The 21105-nt window shown below is 42.8% G+C and overlaps 1 protein-coding gene across 2 annotated transcripts in view; it reads left to right on the top strand.

Annotated features, from left to right (window-relative positions):
* Nucleotides 1–21105, top strand: part of hmcn1 (hemicentin 1) — a 236173-nt gene that overhangs the window by 198082 nt on the left and 16986 nt on the right. The window contains exons 82-106 of one of the 2 annotated variants that reach the window (XM_083767893.1): nucleotides 1141–1331; nucleotides 1667–1880; nucleotides 2083–2217; nucleotides 2612–2802; nucleotides 3023–3104; nucleotides 3549–3818; nucleotides 4092–4262; nucleotides 4419–4589; nucleotides 4947–5117; nucleotides 5306–5476; nucleotides 7357–7527; nucleotides 7683–7853; nucleotides 8083–8229; nucleotides 8354–8491; nucleotides 8632–8753; nucleotides 9116–9353; nucleotides 9868–9930; nucleotides 10828–10947; nucleotides 11163–11297; nucleotides 11394–11507; nucleotides 11629–11754; nucleotides 12165–12293; nucleotides 13803–14171; nucleotides 14356–14475; nucleotides 16262–16388. In XM_083767893.1, coding sequence (XP_083624019.1) covers nucleotides 1141–1331; nucleotides 1667–1880; nucleotides 2083–2217; nucleotides 2612–2802; nucleotides 3023–3104; nucleotides 3549–3818; nucleotides 4092–4262; nucleotides 4419–4589; nucleotides 4947–5117; nucleotides 5306–5476; nucleotides 7357–7527; nucleotides 7683–7853; nucleotides 8083–8229; nucleotides 8354–8491; nucleotides 8632–8753; nucleotides 9116–9353; nucleotides 9868–9930; nucleotides 10828–10947; nucleotides 11163–11297; nucleotides 11394–11507; nucleotides 11629–11754; nucleotides 12165–12293; nucleotides 13803–14171; nucleotides 14356–14475; nucleotides 16262–16388 — 4057 coding nt within the window. The remainder of the gene's footprint in view (nucleotides 1–1140; nucleotides 1332–1666; nucleotides 1881–2082; nucleotides 2218–2611; nucleotides 2803–3022; nucleotides 3105–3548; nucleotides 3819–4091; nucleotides 4263–4418; nucleotides 4590–4946; nucleotides 5118–5305; nucleotides 5477–7356; nucleotides 7528–7682; nucleotides 7854–8082; nucleotides 8230–8353; nucleotides 8492–8631; nucleotides 8754–9115; nucleotides 9354–9867; nucleotides 9931–10827; nucleotides 10948–11162; nucleotides 11298–11393; nucleotides 11508–11628; nucleotides 11755–12164; nucleotides 12294–13802; nucleotides 14172–14355; nucleotides 14476–16261; nucleotides 16389–21105) is intronic. The other variant, XM_083767894.1, reaches the window with a different exon arrangement.

Genomic DNA, 21105 nt, shown 5'->3' with positions numbered 1-21105 from the left:
CGAACAGACCACTAGGGAAAGACAGGGCCGCACATTCCGCTGGGACCACTCCGGAACTACTATGCCGGGACTGAGAGGTACAATTCTGGTATGTGGAGGGACTAGGCTCTGTGGGTTGCCTCCTGTCCGGGCTCCTCCTACGTCTCACCAGGTCCACTCCTGCTCTCACCAGGAGTACCGCATGCAGGACCTGTGCGTTGCACCAGACTTCCAGCACCAGACACTTAATTCAGGAGTGGTGGATTCTTGAGCCGCAGTGGTTCTGCAGACTCCACCACTGGGCAACGGTAGTACTGCAGACTCCACTTGCGGCTCGAATGGCCCTCCTAAAGGCCTCATCGAAGGTTTTTGGGCTTCCTCCTCACGCAGGATGCAGGCAGGGGCGCTAACCCATACTGCTCTGCTCCCTTATAATCATTGCTATTAGATTGTTTGTTCAATAACAGGGGTTTCCCCATCTGACTAGTTCTTAGTGATTGGATGAAATCTTTATATTCTGTTTACTGATTACTGATGACTGATATAATATAAAGTGTTACTGCACATTTTATAGCAGTGATTAGGCCTAACAAAATAATACTTTGCTCTCCGGTTGGCTGTCATTTTTTGGATGAGTAGGTAGGGAATTTATTTATATTAGTTTTTCGTGGGAACGATGGGTAGCAAGGAATTTATTTTATTTCGTTATTATTATTATTTTTTTCCCCCCTACGGCAATGATGGATAGGCTTCTTTGTTAATAACTTATATATTTGCCTGAGTATAGCTAGCTAGTGCTACAGGTTAAAAGACAAAAAACATAGCTAATGTTAGCTATAGCTAGCTCACACACACTACACAGTAACGTCAACTGAACTTACAGTTCTGGGCTACTTTGGCTTTGGGCAGGTTTTGTTGGGCTGCAAACAAACTTTATTTTGACTTTGCGCGACCAGGTGGTCTCACCAAAGAGAATGACTGAAATCTGACTGATTTAATAGAGTCGGTCGGCAACAGGAGATTATTTTGTTAGGCCTTACTACCAGTGATATGGAGCTTTAACATTTTAACAACCCAAAAACTTTAGTTTTAACCAAAATATATAATTTATGGCATCTTTAATATATTATTCTATATTAATGGAATATCATTTATCTCCAGTCCCTCCCTCCATCCGCAGTGCAGAATTCGACATAGCAGTGGTGGAGAACAGCCAGGCCCAGTTGGTGTGTGTGGCAGAAGGGGTCCCCCAGCCCAGCCTGTCCTGGGAGAAAGAGGGTACCCCTATCAGCGAACGTACTGGGGAGTATACCATCCTGCCTTCTGGGGAGCTGGTTGTAGACAACGCCCAGGTGAGAATTAGACTGAAAATACATTTTGTCAGTCAGAGAGTGTGGTTTGGTGTCGGACGTCTGGCGCAGTAGGTACTGTAGCACCTGAAATAACTGGACTTATTGTTAGGCTTGATAAATGACAGTCAAACAGCCCCATGTGTTGTTCATTATTACAGAAGATAAACATAACGAGGAAAACCCTTAGAGAGTGTTAAAGAGTAAAGTATCAACTTTGATGGAATTGTGTGTATTGATCCTATTGTATAATGGCTGTGTGTTTTGTGTGACATGTGTTTATTGTTCTGTTATCATAATTGGTATTTCCTCTTCACTCCCCTGTGTTTGCCCACTAGCCTGAAGACGCAGGCAGCTACACCTGTGTGGCCACTAATGCAGTGGGACAGGACAGCAGGACAATGACACTGTCTGTGCACACTCACCCTGCCTTCACAGAGCTGCTGGGGGATGTGGCTCTCAACAAGGGAGAACGTCTTCTGCTGGCCTGTGGGGTTACTGGCATCCCCCCTCCCAAGATCTCCTGGGCCTTCAACAACAACATCATCCCAGGTATAATATGAACGCACGCACGCACGCACACACACACACACACACACACACACACACACACACACACACACACACTCACGCAAACGCAAACACGCACATTATTTCCCAAATCTAGAAACTAAGTTTCTGTTGAGTAGTGCATGGTGTTATTCTGAAGCGTTCAGTGGTTGTGTTGTGTTCTTTTTGTGTTGTGGTGCTGTAGCTCACTATGACCACATGAACGGTCACAGTGAACTGGTGATAGAACACGTGACTAAAGACGACTCTGGAACCTACTCCTGCGTGGCAGAGAACAACGTGGGAACCATTAAGTCACTGGGTTTTGTCTATGTCAAAGGTAAGAGATCACCTGACCTGAAACCTTTTCACACAGACATATGAACTGTATTTTTTTTAGCTACCTTTTAGAGATTGGTGCCAAAGCTTTTTTTTGTTGTCTTTTATTACTAAGATGTTTATTCCATTTGAATCCTGTATGTTCCCAGCAACATCCTTCTGAAATGTTTGACGCTACTTATTTTGATAATTTAATTTAGTTTTATGCAGCACCAGCAACACGATGACCCTATGAGACAAATTCAAACTCATTTAATCTCAAGACAAAAATGTTGGTCGAAACTGGTTTATGTATGATGAAGGGCAGAATAATTTTTATGCCCCTTCAATTTCATTTCTGTGGAATATTTTTAATTGGACATTATAAGTGAGTTGTGCTCTGTGTGTGTGTGCAGAACCACCCATCATTGACGGGGACCTCCACTCAAACCGTATCGAACCGCTGGGAGGCAATGCCATTCTCAACTGTGAGGTTCGAGGAGATCCTCTACCTACCATTCAGTGGAGCAAGAAGGGGGTCAACATCCAAATCAGCAACCGGATTCGCCAACTGGACAATGGCTCTCTAGCAATCTATGGCACAGTGGTAGGGAAAAAGTTGTCTTTTTTATTAAAGAATTTCTTTAATAAAATAAATTAATCAAATGATACATTTAAGAGTGCAATGGTAAAATAAACGAAGTAATTAATAATAGTCATTAATGTAGTCAGCACCATAGTCTGTAACATAGGCATTAACATAGTCATTAACATTCTTTTTCGTATTATGTTTAGTTCATAATTTGTATTGTTTGGCTTTTTTTCAGGGAGAAGATGCAGGGAACTACATGTGTGTGGCAACCAATGATGCTGGAGTGGTTGAAAGGAGTGTCACACTCACCTTGCAGAGTAAGGGTCTTTTATTTTTATTTTGTATTTATTTATCATGAAACACATTACATAGTAAGTCTAATGGGAAATCAAATACATTTAAGTCTTGACCATTTAAATCCTCTGTGCTTTGTTGACTGGGTTCCCCCAGGGATCTGTACTTGGCCCACTCCTCTTCACCAAATCTCTTTACCAGGATAGAGCCGATCTACAAGCTCACCACGTGTCGATGTAGATCGAAAATTTGAACTATGTGTGGAATTTACTGTGCACGTACAGCACGTTTGAAAAGATCCAATTCATATCAATGATACCGGCTACACCCGGCGCGCAGATAACGAGAGCACTGCATACACAGGCTTTAAAATAATATGCGGGGCTCACGTGCATCACACGCAACATTCCGAGGGTTAGGCATAAGGGTAGGCAAGATAGGGCCCTAAATCTTCTCTCCCGTCCCAGGTACACCCACCATTGTTGTGGAGCCGGTGGAGACAGTGGTGGATGCAGGGACCACCGTGGTGATGAACTGCCAAGCGGCTGGTGAGCCCACTCCAGTCATTGAGTGGTCCCGCCAGGGACGCCCCATGCTGGCCAACGACCGCTTCTCTGTCCTGTCCAACGGCTCTCTCAGGGTCAGCAGTGCCCAGAAGGAAGACACGGCAGAGTACGAGTGTGTGGCCAGGAATCTGTTAGGGTCAGTGCTGGTCCGGGTCACTTTCACTGTACGAGGTGAGTCACAACTCTTGGTTTTCAGTTTGCAAAAGAAACAAAAAAGGTAAAGTGGGCTCTTATAGCGCCACAGTGTTAAATTGAAAAAGGGCTTCGTTAAGACCTCCATAATGTAATGGTCAATGCCTGTGTGGAAATTCAGAGTGATTGGTGCAGCAAGTGAGGAGCAGCGACAGTGCCTCAGACAGACAGACATTTCGTTAATTATATGTTGGATATTCTGTAATTGTAGTAAAATTGTCAACCAAATAGCAATGATCTTTTGTTCTCCAGTACACGGTGGCTATTCAAAGTGGACGGAGTGGGGACCATGTAGTGTGTCCTGTGGCGCTGGGGCACAGAAGAGGCTGCGACAGTGTAACAATCCTCGCCCCGCCAATGGAGGGCGCCACTGTGCAGGGTTAGATACTGACAAACGCAGCTGCCAGGGAAAACCATGTCCAGGTAAGCATCCTCTAAACTAAAGAGACAGAATCTACATGTTCGTGCATGTACAGTATACATGCCTCTGTGCATGCTTTCAGGGACATACTGTACACACATCATACTACATGCGACTCAGTGTGTACTATCAAGGTTGTGCACTTTATTTTGTGACAGTGGATGGTAACTGGTCAGAATGGTCGTCCTGGGAAGAATGTTCTCGCACCTGCGGTCAAGGTAACAGGACCAGAGTCCGGACCTGCAGCAACCCTCCAGCACAGCATGGAGGCAGGCCGTGTGAGGGCAAGGCAGTGGAAGCCATTATGTGTAGCGTCAGACCCTGTCCTGGTGAGTCAGATCAGCCCAGGATCCCATTAAATATATTCTACAAGTATACTGACTGTTATATTGCAACAATATATGTTTTAATTAATTCCTGCCATCTACAGTCTATTGAGCAGTGTTCATTTTGTTGACTATATAATACTAAGACTAAAAGACTAAAAGTGTAAGGTTTTGATATTTAGTTGACTAAGACTAGACTAAGACTAAACAATTTCAGGAGACTAAATAGGACAAATGGTGTAAATGGTGGTATACTAAATGGTGTATTATTCTAAAGACTGACTAAATATAAATCTGCTGAAAACATTAACACAGCTATTGAGTATGATGTTTTACGTGTATGGACTGTCTGCTATACAGTGTCAGGGAACTGGGGTTCCTGGCTACCATGGAGCCCATGCAGCGAGACCTGTGGTAAGGGCATGCAGACCAGAGTCCGACTGTGCAACAACCCCCCTCCTGCGTTTGACGGGCCGCAGTGCGAGGGTCCAGACACTCAGACACAAGTCTGCAAGGACAGACCTTGTCCAGGTGAGGAGGAACAAACAAATGGTTTAGATGTAGACACTAGTAATTATACATAGTGTATAACACCTTTCTAAATCTATATCTCCTGCGACTGTAGTCTTGTGGATGTGAAGTGCACAGTACAATACATACATTTTGAAATGGAGCATGCCTAAAATGTAACCTGTTCCTCTCCTCTCCTCACCCTCCAGTGGATGGGAAGTGGTCATCATGGGTGAGCTGGGCAGCCTGCAGTGTTTCCTGTGGGGGAGGCACCAGACAGAGGACACGCCTCTGTGCTAGCCCCGCCCCTCAGCATGGCGGCAGGCAATGTGAGGGAAACGACGTGCACATTGACTTCTGCAACAGTGACCCCTGTCCCAGTAAGTCACCCCATCATTTGTATCCACTCTCCTCCAACTAGGTTTCACATAATAAGCACAATGAAGATGAAAGCCATGCTGGATATATGTTTCTGTCTGTCTTGTCTGTCTGTCTCTGTGTGTCAGTCCATGGTAACTGTATGTGTATCTTACTGTGTCTGTCTGTCTGTCTGTCTGTCTCTGTGTGTCAGTCCATGGTAACTGTATGTGTATCTTACTGTGTCTGTCTGTCTGTCTGTCTGTCTGTCTCTGTGTTCAGTCCATGGTAACTGTATGTGTATCTTACTGTGTCTGTCTGTCTGTCTGTCTGTCTGTCTGTCTGTCTGTCTGTCTGTCTGTCTGTCTGTCTGTCTCTGTGTGTCAGTCCATGGTAACTGTATGTGTATCTTACTCTGTCTGTCTGTCTGTCTGTCTGTCTGTCTGTCTGTCTGTCTGTCTGTCTGTCTGTCTGTCTGTCTGTCTGTCTGTCTGTCTGTCTCTGTGTGTCAGTCCATGGTAACTGTATGTGTATCTTACTGTGTCTGTCTGTCTGTCTCTGTGTGTCAGTCCATGGTAACTGTATGTGTATCTTACTGTGTCTGTCTGTCTGTCTCTGTGTGTCAGTCCATGGTAACTGTATGTGTATCTTACTGTGTCTGTCTGTCTGTCTGTCTGTCTGTCTGTCTGTCTGTCTGTCTGTCTGTCTGTCTGTCTGTCTGTCTGTCTGTCTGTCTGTCTGTCTGTCTGTCTGTCTGTCTGTCTGTCTGTCTGTCTGTCTGTCTGTCTGTCTGTCTGTCTGTCTCTGTGTGTCAGTCCATGGTAACTGTATGTGTATCTTACTGTGTCTGTCTGTCTGTCTGTCTGTCTGTCTGTCTGTCTGCCTGTCTGTCTGTCTGTCTGTCTGTCTGTCTGTCTGTCTGTCTGTCTCTGTGTGTCAGTCCATGGTAACTGTATGTGTATCTTACTGTGTCTGTCTGTCTGTCTGTCTGTCTGTCTGTCTGTCTCTGTGTGTCAGTCCATGGTAACTGTATGTGTATTGATAGGGAATAATTATATTCTGTGTCTGTTCATATACAATCCCCCTCATTTTTCATTTTAACATGTTACATTGTGAGAGGCCTTCACAGGCTTGCGCAGCTGTGTACACTCCTCTGCTTTCCACTCCCCTGCTTTCCCCAAGGTCTCGCTATATCTTGCCACTGTCATCAAATGGGCCAGTCAACGTAACTGGTTTCAACCAGTTGCTGCCCAGTATCTCAGAACTTGCCATGTCAGGCCACACCCCCTTTGCTGATTTCATGTCTTTATATATGCAATGAAAGTCCATCTTTCCTCATGTTGCCCCGATCTCTCCTTAAGAGAGGTCGTGATTTCATCACTCATGCACGTTTTAATTACTTTATAATAAATTGAACATCGTCAGACCAGACTTCTCTCTTCTTGATTTATGCTCACACTGTGCTGAAAAGTTCCTTGGCAGTATCTTACTGTGTCTGTCTGTCTGTCTCTGTGTTCAGTCCATGGTAACTGTATGTGTATCTTACTGTGTCTGTCTGTCTGTCTGTCTGTCTGTCTGTCTGTCTGTCTGTCTGTCTGTCTGTCTCTGTGTTCAGTCCATGGTAACTGTATGTGTATCTTACTGTGTCTGTCTGTCTGTCTGTCTGTCTGTCTGTCTGTCTGTCTGTCTGTCTGTCTGTCTGTCTGTCTGTCTGTCTGTCTGTCTGTCTGTCTGTCTGTCTGTCTGTCTGTCTGTCTGTCTGTCTGTCTGTCTCTGTGTTCAGTCCATGGTAACGGTATGTGTATCTTACTGTGTCTGTCTGTCTGTCTCTGTGTTCAGTCCATGGTAACTGTATGTGTATCTTACTGTGTCTGTCTGTCTGTCTGTCTGTCTCTGTGTTCAGTCCATGGTAACTGGGCCCCATGGAGTAGTTGGGGTAGTTGCAGCAGGACATGTAATGGAGGCCAGACGAGGCGCTACAGGACGTGTGACAACCCCAGAGCAGCCAGTGGAGGCAGAGCGTGTGCAGGAGCAGACACACAGATTCAGAGATGCAGCACATCCAACTGCCCTGGTAAGTATGTGTGTGCACAAAGTATGGCCATGACCATGTTCTTAAATAAGTCTATTTAAGAAGTAAATAAGTCTCATGCATCAGCTATACATCAATCTGTTGTGAAGGTGTGAGTCAGGCCCTAGTGTGCTCATATTGTGGGTGTGATGTTGCAGTGGATGGTGCCTGGGGGGCGTGGCAGCCCTGGGGAGAGTGCTCCTCTACCTGTGGCGGCGGGGAGAGAACTCGACTCAGAGCGTGTAATGGTCCATCTCCTAGCAACGGAGGTCGGCTGTGTCCGGGAGACTCCTCTCAGCTGTCCAAGTGTAACAGCCAGGCCTGTCCAGGTATTGTGTGTGTGTGTGTGTGTGTGTGTGTGTGTGTGTGTGTGTGTGTGTGTGTGTGTGTGTGTGTGTGTGTGTGTGTGTGTGTGTGTGTGTGTGTGTGTGTGTGTGTGTGTGTGTGTGTGTGTGTGTGTGTGTGTGTGTGCGCGCGCCCGAGTGCTTTAAATGGGTGAAGTGTTTACTTTGTATGTAATGTGTGTGTTTGTATTATTATAATCTTTTGGTTTCTCAGGTGGGCCCCAGACAGCTCGTGGCAGCATCATAGGAAACATCAATGACATTGAGTTTGGCATTGCCATCCTCAATGCCACCATCTCAGACAGTCCGTCAGGAGGCAGAGTCGTACAGGCTACAATTTCGAATGTACCCAGGAGCTTAGGTCAGTTCATCTTGTATCTGTTCCCAGTGAACGTTTGCCAGCTCCATGCAACCAATTTGTATTGCTTAGCAGTAGACTGACGCTCATAATACAAATGTTTTCTGTTTGTAACTTCTTATCCCAGGCCCAGCCATGAGGAAGCTGATCTCCCTTCTCAATCCCATCTACTGGACCACGGCACAGGAAGTAGGGGAGGCTGTCAATGGTTACACGCTGACAGGAGGCGTCTTCAGGAGGGAGACCCAGGTGGAGTTTGCCACAGGTAAGAGGCCCAAGCTCTGAATATGTTTGGATTACAAGTGGAACATCTTAAAAAAGATAATGAGTTGTAGAGATGAGATAAATTATCAGTGTTATTGTAGGTGTATGTAGCATCTGTGTCATGTCATTTTTTGTTGCTAGGTGAGATCCTGAGGATGACTCATGTTGCCAGGGGGCTGGACTCCGATGGAGCGCTGCTGTTGGATATAGTAGTGAACGGACACATCCTACAGCTGCCCTCACATGCTGACATCAGCATCAAGGTACAGAGGCCACTTCAGTACATTTAGAATAGTAAAACCAACAAACACACACCCTTTATTAATTATATTAGCTGCAGCTGTGTTACAGTTGTACTGTCTAATGTCAGTCATGCCACCTGCAATGTTTTTACCCTGCTGTCGTTCTTTTTTTTATGATCAGCACTTTATTTTTATTTATTTTTTAAGTTTACACAACCAATAACTGACTGTGTAAACTGCTAAATCAGCTGAGGGTTTATACCATTATTGTTGCCACAGACACCACACCAGCACCACAATAATTCAACTTTGAAGTTTCATTCAAAGACATTCTGTGTTGTTGTAATATGGGACATTGTTCTAATGTGTTGTACTGTATGCAGGACTACACAGAGGACTACATCCAGACTGGACCGGGGCAGCTGTATGCACTGTCCACACGCATGTTCAGCATCGACAGGGAGAGCGTGCCTTACTCCTGGAACCACACCATCACCTACGACGTGTCCAAGGGCAAGATGCCTTATCTGGTGGAGACACTGCACGCCACGGCCATCAGCGCTCAGTACCACCCCCTGGAGGAGGTGCTGGAGTATAGCATTCATGCCACCATCGCCAAGGGTGAGATATCATGTTTTCATATTGACAATTATGATGCTGCCAGAGTTTGTCATAATAAAGGCACTAGAGTGCCAAGCAGATGGGCAGATTTTACTCTGAATAGCCCCGCCTTCCATTTCCCCCCAAAACCGGGAGGTATAATGTTCCATTACTACCTAGTAATAGGCAGTAATGGAAGTAGGCATGGATTCTGAAAATCTACTTGACAGCTTGACAGCGTGTACTGTAGGCCAGATATTTTAGCTAATTTTGGATTTATTTGAAAAGTTGAGGCGAAAATAGTCAAACGTAGTCAAATAAGTAATGGTTATTTACTTATTAACCATGCAATGATGTTTAGCCAACATTGACTGAATTATTCAGGGAGGTTCGATAGGAAAATGTATTAATGCCAGTATGATTGTTTAATTAGCTTGATATTACACACTGCAAAACACACCTTGACAATCTCCTTCAATCTCTGCTCTCTTTCTTCTCCTATATTGGTCTCTCTTACAAAACACCAATTACACAGGCGACCGCAGTAACCAGTGCCCTCATGGCTTCAGTCTGAATTCCGCTGGGCCTTATTGTGCAGGTAATGTGTCAAGAACAACATCATACTAGTCTTAATTTTGTAATTGTAAATATGTAGTTCCAGGGACCTCCCCAGAAGCAAATATTTGAGTTAAAAACGTTCGCTCTGAAAGAATATATATTCAAAGATTTGCTCCACATTTTCACGATTTTTCAAAAATAGCAGACCTACAAGTTAGGTCTGCTATGAGTTTGTAGATCTGCTATTTTTCAATAGCTAAAGTATGACATAATGCTATAAACACCAAGAGGGGTTCTCGCCCAAAATGGGTTAACTAATGTCTAATACTAATGGATTATAACTGCTTTTTCAATTAATCTAGCCAGGGAGCCAGTCACCCAGGACCTGTGATGTCATGCCATACTTTTCATTTGTGTTTTTTTCTATTTATTTGGTCATTAAGGTCCACAGAATGAGAGGCCTGCACCAGTTTCTTCTTTTTTGCCAATATTTTCATCTTTTCTTCAACTTTGCCATGTGTTATGATATCAGCCAATGGATCAGTGTGTTGAGATGCAGTACACATGATCCGCAGGTCCAGGGTTCAAGTCCGACCCTAGTCTTTCCTTTGCATGCTGACTTCCAGAAGGACTATATTTGGACTAAAGAAATGGGCATAACCTTTTTCCGTTTCTGACAGAGCAGGCCTCTCATTCTGTGGACCTTAATGACCAAATATAGGAAAAAATACAAATAAATATTATGGCATGACATCACAGGTCCAACCCTTTTTCTTGAGCTTTTGGGCCTGAGGCTCCCTGACTAATACTGCATGTTACTCTTGTTCATATTTACAATCTCAGTTAAATTAATATGGAGGATTTTACTGTGTACTGACACCCACGTGTTGTGGTGGCATGGGCGTTTTGTGTATTCATTGTTGTTTGTATGCTGCAGATGAGAATGAGTGTGAAGTGGGGAACCCCTGTTCACATGCCTGCCACAACGCCATGGGCACCTACTACTGCTCCTGTCCACGGGGACTCACCATATCTGCAGATGGAAGGACCTGTCAGGGTACCTAAAGCACACACAGCCTGTTAGCCTTCAATAGTAGCGTTCCATGTACTCTAGACACCTGTATTTCCATGTTACATATTCAGGCATTCAACACATCTTAACATTTGTAAAGACACGCAAACACACACAGCTTAAAAGACCATAGCCTACAATTAGTATTACATGATTGACAAATAATTGTAATTCATTGATTAATCTGTCCTTGATCTCAGATATTGACGAGTGCTCTCTGGGCGGACACATTTGCCATGATGCACAGGACTGTGAGAACACTATTGGCTCTTACCGGTGTGTCATGCGCTGTGGGAGGGGTTTCAGGAGAACAGCAGATGGTCTGAGTTGCACAGGTACAGTGAACTGATTTTATATTTTATCAAAGTTATGCTGCTTTATTTTTGTTAATAATGTTAATCATGCTGGTTTTTAATACCATTCATTTACAGATGTGAACGAGTGTCAGGAGTCCAACCCATGTAACCAGCACTGTCTGAACACAATTGGGAGCTATCGCTGTGCCTGTGAGCCAGGGTACCAAATCAGGAACCGCCGCTGTATAGGTTAGACAATTACCCTCTCATTAAAGAGTTTCCCCATTCCCAGCTTTCCCATTCTCTGAAAGGATCAACTTTACACTTGTTAGTTTACAGTAACCTAACCTCTCCCTCTTCGTCTCCCTAGACATAAATGAGTGCAGACAGAGGGTTTGTCGCTCAGACCAGCAATGTAAGAACACACGTGGTGGTTACAACTGCATTGACCTCTGCCCCAATGGCATGACCAAAGCTGCCAATGGGACATGTGTAGGTGAGTGTTCAACCACTAGATGAAGGGACAGAGCTCCCTCTCACTCAGTTACTCTGGATAGTCCAGAGGTGGACAGAGTAGCCAAAACCTGCATGTGCTAAAATAAAAGTATTCATGCATGCATGCACTCTAAACCTAAGATATAAGACAGTACCTAGTGAAACAACTAAGTACTGATTAATTTAATCCAATCCGATTTATTGTTTAAATAATCGGATTAATCATAATAAGTCTGTCCTATTTGGTTAAGTATTTTGTTGTCAGCACCAGCATCGTCCAAGCTGGACATGTTGTCACACATCATGTCAGCACTCCCAATCCCCCAATATCAACAAATGATCAAAACGGCGTATTAATACTTGTTGTAACACGATGGTTTTCAATGCTGTGTCCCTGGTGGCCTCCTGTAGACATTGACGAGTGTCGAGATGGGACCCATCAGTGCCGATACAACCAGATCTGTGAAAACACCAGAGGCAGTTACCACTGCACCTGCCCACGGGGCTACCGCTCTCAGGGCGTGGGGAGACCTTGTGTCGGTATGTGCATTCTTTCTATCCACACCCCCAAATCCTGTGCTGCCCTTGTCACCCACCCTCTCATCTCTTGCCAGGCACATTCACACTATGTTAAGTAGCATGACAATGTGATTTGCATTGATCCTGCTGTACAAGTGGTAAGTCTAAGGTGTAATGACATAAACTGCAAGTAGAGTACTTGAAATATGTTGTCGTAGGTTGATCCCCACCATACTTCTATTACCTCCCATAACCCATCCCACCATCTGCATTGCTTCTGCCAGCAGAAACCTTTTGGCACTCTCTCTGACTCACCTCTGTTTAAATCACTGTTTAATCCTGCTGCCATTTGTCACATCGGCCCTGACATTACATGCTGCTGCTACTGCTTGCTTACATCACTATAATGCTGCAAAGAAGACCCTCCCCCAACTAACTCCAACTAACTCAATACCTTTCAGAGGACTAACATATTATAATGTCCTTTAATTTGAAAATGTAAATTGATATTAATCCATACATTACATGGTCAGATAAAACTTGTAAGAGACAGGATAAGGAAAGAAGGACCAGATGGCCTGGGCCATGGCTCAATGGTCCAGGCACCTTGGCTGGTAACCCAGTCTGGCAGTGTGCCGCGGGTTCGACCCCCGATCCCGACGGCCTTTGCTGCATGTCTTCCCCCCCATCTCTCTCCCCATTTCCTGTCAGCCTATTGTCTGTCCCTCCATAAATAATATATAAAATAAAGGCGAAAGCCACAAAAAAACATTAAAAGAAGGACCAGATGAATGGAAATGTAGCCTGTAAATGAATGACCAGCACCTCTGTCTCTCATGGCTCTGTCACTGTCACCTTTCACTCTCTTTCACCTTTCCCGTTTCAACCCCTTATACTTTGGGTACTGGCTACTTCTTGGAGTCGCTATGCTTTTGTAATGGCGTACATTGACTGTCTCCCACCCCTCATGTCATGTGACATCATTAACACTGATATTTGATGTCTGTCTTTGTATAACATGCAATGAATTGGATATTGCACCTTACATCAAGATCTTTTTGTATTTTGACATTTTATTTGGATTTTGTTTTCTCCATAGAACATAATATCAAATTGAGTTATCATTCACAATCACAGTAATTTGAAGTAATCATCTTCAAATCAGTTTGCATTTGATATGAGAGATATAAAAGTTATTCTCTCATTCAAATCATAATGAATGTATTCATAGTCTCAATACATTTCTGTCTTTGGGACATGAACATGTATTGTCATGCAATGGGGTAATTGTCATTTCCCCTTTTCTTTGTCCCCTCTCATCTCCCTCCTCTATTTTCATGGCCTGCCCTTTCTCATTGCCTTAATTTATTCATCTGTCCTTTTTACTATTGATCATTCACCTCCCCTTTGATTACTCAACCTCAATATTCCTTTACTTCCTCCTCTATCTCCACCTCCTCCTTTCCTTCCATCCACCATTCCATCTTCCCTTCGTTCCCTGGTGCTGGTCTTTCTTTGTGCTGAGGGCAGACATTAATGAGTGCCAGCGGCTCCCTCAGCCCTGCGCCCACCAGTGCGTCAACACTCCGGGCAGCTTCAAGTGCACCTGCCCACCAGGGCGCCATCTGCTGGGGGATGGCAAGTCCTGCGCTGGGCTGGAGAGGCTGCCCAGCTATGAGAGCTACTCATATGGCTACCGGGCCTCCCAGTCATCCCCCGAGCAAAGCTCCCATCAGCGCCTGTACCACAATCTGGCCTCTCAAAGCTACCACTCCTATGGAGCCAGCATGGGGCAGCACTATAGGAGTCGTAGCCGCAGAGAGACCCGCGTGCAAGGCCTACAGTGGGGCATCTTCCCCTGTCCACAGGGGTTTGAGGCCAGGGGTGGCCTCTGCCTAGGTAACTATAGGCAAGACTAAGATGGAGAGAGCAGAACATGGAGATGGTTTTGATGAATCTGCTTGCTGTGCTGAACTTTGCTGCTGTGTGTGTGTGTGTGTGTGTGTGTGTGTGTGTGTGTGTGTGTGTGGTGTGTGCGTGTGCGTGTGTGCATGCATGCGCATATGTGCCTTTGTGCGTGCAGATATCAATGAGTGTGAGGTGAGGGACACGTGTCAGCATGAGTGTATGAACACCCCAGGGAGTCACAGGTGTCTCTGTCCTGCTGGTTACCGACTCATGACCAACGGCAAGACATGTCAAGGTAAGAACCTCCGTGTCCACATGAGCGTATTGGCTTTGTTTATGGTTATGTCAGAGTCAGAGTGACGTGACACGGCCGTGGTTTGTGTCCCGCTGGTAGCAGTGGTCAGCCAGCCCTCCCAGTTGCCCAGAGGTATTCAACTGGTGGCCCGTCCCCTTGTGGCCCCTGGAACTTTTTTCTTTTTTTTAGGGCGTGCATGCATGCGTGCGTGCGAACATCGATGTTCTGTATGATCACCTCAATCTGAGCTTCAATTCCGGGAAAAATGCAGCTAAAGAGAGTCGCTAAAGATAGTGTGTCCACACGTTGTGATGTGTGGACGTCACAATGCGGAAGCAACGCGTTGCCAGGTGATGGAGACGACAAGAACCAGTAAAAATAATATAATATAATAATATAATATATAAACGTTCAATGTCGTTCAATGTCATCCTAGGCGATCTGTGACTTTTAATAAAACCTACAAATGTTCGGCCCCCGCACAATCATTCTACAGTTGTGGCCCCCGGCCTAATCTAGTTGAATACCCTGCAGGAGCCAAAAGTAAAATAAAAGTAAAACTCAGACAAAGTATTTTTTTCCAAGTTTCTGCCCGGCTCTAATCTTTCACTTATGAGCATACAATATAATTGGTAGTAAGGTCCCTGCACACTGCTGTGTTTTTGGAACTGAATAATGGAGCGAATTTCGGGTGTGCGTTTCTTTCCACTGTTTTTCCAAATCTTTCCAGTCTGCAAGGAAAGCTGGATACTAATAGGGGATTCACACTGAGACGGACTGAATCTGTTTCATTAGAACCGTTTTCGAATACGGTTGCCTGGTCCCCGATGGCCATGATTCACATTGCCCGAGATTCAACAGCGCACCCGGGTACACTTGCATAACACACTTTAATCCTCCTGATGACGGTGTGCTTGATGGCTGGCGCGCACGGACATTGACCATCAACTGTGCGACATTGTCTCAAATAAATCCAGACACACTGAATTGCATTGCCTCTTTGGCTTTTTGCCGTTATACTACTTGTCAGCCTGCCTGCTATTCACTGTGTCAGTCAGTTCTGTGCTCCAGTGTATTAGTTTGCTATGGATTCTACTTTAGCATTATTATTTTGTTTTACTTTGGAAACTGTGCCAAGCAAAGCCCAAGAGCCACGTGTAGTCCGCAGAATAAGATCAGCGCGGTGCTGCGCGTATAAGCAGATTCAACAGGAGAAGGGCGGCGTTGAGAAATGTGCTGGTGTTACGCATCGTGCAGAGGCTGTGTTTTTAATTGTTGACGCTTGGCTCGTCGACTGCATGCATTCACATTGGAACGATCGATCCGTATCTGAATACACTTCAACGGTCCAGAGACCCTCCCCCCATGCGGTCCCGGGGACGGTTGGGCGATCCGCTCCCGGGAACGGTACGCATCATTCACACTACCACAACATCTGCCAAGTGGTCCCGAGTGCGCACCCGGGACCATAGTGTGAATCCCCTATAAGATAGCGAAAACATAGCTAAACAGTAGGCTACAAAATAATAAAAATAAAAAAGTGTACGATTTTCCACCATTTGGAGTTTTCTTCAAAACACACTACTCCTTCCGATTTTGTCCAAAACTCAAACATTATCTTTGGTGTCATCTAATCAAATAGAATGTATAGTTTTCAGATCCCATTCCAATTGGCTATGACAGCCTTCTAAAGTTTGTGGGCCCTTGGTAAGCAACCCGGGTCTGGCGGAGACCTGTGCTCTGAGGAGCACACTTTTATAATTGTTCTTGTTTTCTATGTCTACAGACATCGATGAGTGTCTGGAACAGAATATCCAGTGTGGAGCCAACAGGATGTGTTTCAACATGCGAGGAAGTTACCAATGTATTGACACACCATGTCCACCCAACTACAAGAGAGACCCAGCCACAGGGTAAACACTTACTGTAGCATATTCTTGATACAAACAGATTATTCAATGCTCAGGTAAACAGTTGTTTGGTGGAGAAATTAAATAATGCCCCTGTTTAAATGCCCATGGGGAGGAAGAGGAACTTTATTACTCAAATACCTCAGGCCATTACATCATAAATCTATTAACTTAAACAACCAATGCATTCTCAATGGCAAAAGCACAAACTTTGGCATGCTACTAGTCCTACATACTTACACCTAGAAACCCCATTCCAACCTATTTAGGTTCATCTTACGGTGGACATGTTTGCCTGAAAAGGAATCTTTGAAATGTTTCATAGTTTTAGAAATATAGTGCTTTCAAATTTGAGACATTTATAATGGGGCTCAATGGCAGCTCTATAGGCACGTCAAAAATCACTTTCACCTAGAAACTCCATTCACACTTTTTATTATTGAGCTTACAGTGGAGACACATGCTGGAACCTTTTACTTTGAAATGTTTTGTAGTTTCTGAGTTATTGTGGGCTCGCCACAGCGAGCACACACTAGTTACTCTCAGTTTATATTTATTCCGCTTCTTTATTCCAATTTCCGCCACTTATTTTGGCACCTAACTACTTCCACATACTTTATGCTAGAAATTTAGTTCAAACTTCAAACTGTTCAGCTCTTTGCAGTTATTATTGCTAACATTTGAATTTTTACAAAGTTTTATACTTTTTATACTTTTTATACTTTTTTTTACATTCTTTATAGTGAGAGTCGATGGAAGAAAGGTCCCATTTTTCACAGTTAACTTTTTTGAGCTCTTATTACTCCGTCATACTTTCACTTTGAAACTTCATTCAAACTTTATAATGTTCATCTATCTTTGAACTTTCATTGGTGAAAAAGTTGTTTTGAAAAAGTTTATACTTTTTAAAATATTTAACTTTATTTATAGTTTTTTCCTCCCATTGACAATGTATGGGATTTATCTCTAAATCAACCTCACTTTTGCAGCCTCATTACTCTGGCATACTTTGTCGTAGAAACGTGATTTAAACTTTAGAAAGCTCACACGACTCTGGACTTTTTCGTGGTTCAAACCGTATTCGAATACGTTAAACGTTTTTTCCGAAATCGCAGTTCAATCGCAGGCCGTTTCGCCTAATTAGTGCCAACTTAGAGTGCGGGGCTTCTTAGACTAGAGTGCGGAGAACAGAAAATCTTTACTTGAAAATTTACCAAACAAATTGTCGTCCCGGCCACAATATTCATTTTACACGCATGTTCTTTGGTCATTTTGTAGCCACACATGTCCTCTTTCACACAATGTGACCACCAAAGCACAGAGACATACAGAATGTGAACTACGGCCTTTTAAGTGACACAAATACAGTCAAGCTGCTCATTGACCTCCATTGTAAAATTCTTACGAGGACATTATCGCGATGACAATTCTTAACTCGCTCTTATAACCACATTTTCGATCGTACCAACACCACAATCGCACATGGTGTACCTCAATATCTCAGGCCACTCACAGCGTGAGTGGCCTGAGATATATATATATTTGCATTCGACTTTTTGCGATAGAGCAATTTGTTCGGGCATAGTTTCCCCCCATTCAGGACCATTGTAAAATAGCAGACCTTCAAGTTGCGTGCCACTCCCAGTCTTTTACACTTCCACAGCTGAGACATATAAGGGCTTAATTACAGGGCTGAAATTACAGTTACAAGATCTCAATGAGTTGCTCTGCGATACCTTGTGGGCTTGTAGGTCTGCTATTTGTGCAATTGGATGGCCTTTACACAGCTCTCGCAAGAGCACGCACGCACGCACGCACGCACGCACACACACACCCTGTCTTCCTATTGGCTGGCCTTTACACAGCTCTCGCAAGCGCACGCATGCACGCACACACGCACACACGTTTATAAAAAAAATACTTTCATAAAAATAAAAATAAAAGTAAAAAAAATGAAAGAAATTAAAAAAATTGAAAAAAAATTTAAAAAATTAAAAAAAAATTAAAAAAATAACAAAATTGGGAAAAAATTGGGAAAAAATGATTTTTCTTTTTTTTAAACATTTAAAAATTAAAAACTTTAACTTTTTTTTTAAACTTAAAAAGAAAAAACTTTTAATAAAGAACTTAATATTTATTTATTTTTACATTTAAAGAAAAATCTTAGACCATTATCAATAATCATTGTGTTTATGCTTTTAAAGATAGGCCTATATGCTATTTGAACCTTCTTTTTACATGTAAAAGTATGCTATTTCTGTTAAGCTCATGAATGCTTTTATTTTATTATGTATACTCCATTGGATTGACTCTTTTTTTTCTTTTTCTTTTTTACCTTTTCTTAATTCATCAAGAATACATTGTAAAGCATTATTCATACATTACAAATCATTAGTAGACAATAATACTTTACTTACTTTATTCTGCCACTTTTTGGGCATCGTACTACTTCCACATACTTTATTCCGCTTTATGCAGTTATTTATGCTTATTCTTTTTACCAATTTTTATACATTCTTTTTTAAACTTTTTTTCAGCTTTAATACATTTTCTACTGTACATTATATACATTGCGTCTTTTGGCAAGCCCACGCAGTTTCTGCAGGGAACTGCTTTCTAGTTTAACTTAAACGCCCAATGCATTCTCTATGGCAATAGCACAAACTTTGGCATGCTACTAGTCCTACATACTTACACCTAGCAACCCCATTCTAGCCTACTTAGGTTAATCTTACGGTGGACATGTTTGCCTGAAAAGGAATCTTTGAAATGTTTCATAGTTTTAGAAATATAGTGCTAGTATAACCCATCGTTTTTTTCATTTTTTCATTTTTTTAAAATCCTCAGAAATGATGAAAAACGGCGTGCTATGGTATGCCGTATGATATGGGCTATAGCCCATGGTCCAAAATGATGAAAAATGAGGATATATTTTTTTTATTATTCAAAAAAAACGATGGGCTATAACCCATCGTTTTTTTTTCTTCATTTTTTTCATTTTTTTCAAATCCTCAAAAATGATGAAAAACAGAGTGCTACAGTATAGTATGCCGTACGATATAGGCTATAGCTCATATCCTCGCGGTGTATAGCGGTGTATGAGAATGGGTGTTGCGGAGGATGAGAGCATTCCTCTCATCCTCCGCAACACAATGCATTCTCTATGGCAATAGCACAAACTTTGGCATGCTGCTAGTCCTACATACTTACACCTAGCAACCCCATTCTAGCCTACTTAGGTTCATCTTATGGTGGACATGTTTGCTTGAAAAGGAATCTTTGAAATGTTTCATAGTTTTAGAAATATAGTGCTTTCAAATTTGAGACATTTAACATGGGGCTCAATGGCAGCTCCATAGGCACGTCAAAAGTCACTTTCACCTAGAAACTCCATTCACACTTTTTATTATTCAGCTTACTGTGGAGACACATGCTGGAACTTTTTTTAATTTTTATGGTTTGTAGTTTATGAGTTATTTAACTTAAACGCCCAATGCATTCTCTATGGCAATAGCACAAACTTTGGCATGCTACTAGTCCTACATACTTACACCTAGCAACCCCATTCTAGCCTACTTAGGTTCATCTTACGGTGGACATGTTGGCCTGAAAAGGAATCTTTGAAGTGTTTCATAGTTTTAGAAATATAGTGCTTTCAAATTTGAGACATTTAACATGGGGCTCAATGGCAGCTCTATAGGCACGTCAAAAGTCACTTTCACCTAGAAACTCCATTCACACTTTTTATTATTCAGCTTACTGTGGAGACACATGCTGGAACTTTTTTTTATTTTTATGGTTTGTAGTTTATGAGTTATTTAACTTAAACGCCCAATGCATTCTCTATGGCAATAGCACTAACTTTGGCATGCTACTAGTCCTACATATTTACACCTAGCAACTCCATTCTAGCCTACTTAGGTTCATCTTACGGTGGATATGTTTGCCTGAAAAGGAATCTTTGAAATGTTTCATAGTTTTAGAAATATAGTGCTTTCAAATTTGAGACATTTAACATGGGGCTCAATGGCAGCTCTATAGGCACGTCAGAAGTCACTTTCACCTAGAAACTCCATTCACACTTTTTATTATTCAGCTTACTGTGGAGACACATGCTGGAACTTTTTTTTATTTTTATGGTTTGTAGTTAATGAGTTATTTAACTTAAACGCCCAATGCATTCTCTATGGCAATAGCACAAACTTTGGCATGCTACTAGTCCTACATACTTACACCTAGCAACCCCATTCTAGCCTACTTAGGTTCATCTTACGGTGGACATGTTTGCCTGAAAAGGAATCTTTGAAATGTTTCATAGTTTTAGAAATATAGTGCTTTCAAATTTACAATGGGGCTCAATCGCAAAAATGATGAAAAACGGCGTGCTATAGTATGCCGTACGATATGGTCAAAAATTATGAAAAACGAGGATTAAAAAAAACTATGGGCTATAACCCATCGTTTTTTTAATTTTTATTTTTTTTCAAATCCTCAAAAAGGATGAAAAACGGCGTGCTATAGTATGCCGTACGATATGGGCTATAGCCCATGGTCCAAAATGATGAAAAATGAGGATAAAAAAAAATTCAAAAAACTATGGGCTATAACCCATCGTTTTTTTTTCTCCATTTTTTCATTTTTTTCAAATCCTCAAAAATGATGAAAAACGGCGTGCTATAGTATGCCGTATGATATGGTCCAAAAATATGAAAAACGAGGA

The sequence above is a fragment of the Protomyctophum parallelum genome (genome assembly GCF_964188405.1).
Source record: "Protomyctophum parallelum genome assembly, chromosome: 6".
NCBI lineage: Eukaryota > Metazoa > Chordata > Actinopteri > Myctophiformes > Myctophidae > Protomyctophum > Protomyctophum parallelum.
The sequence above is the reverse complement of the archived record's forward strand: the minus strand, read 5'-3'. Positions and strand labels throughout refer to the sequence as shown.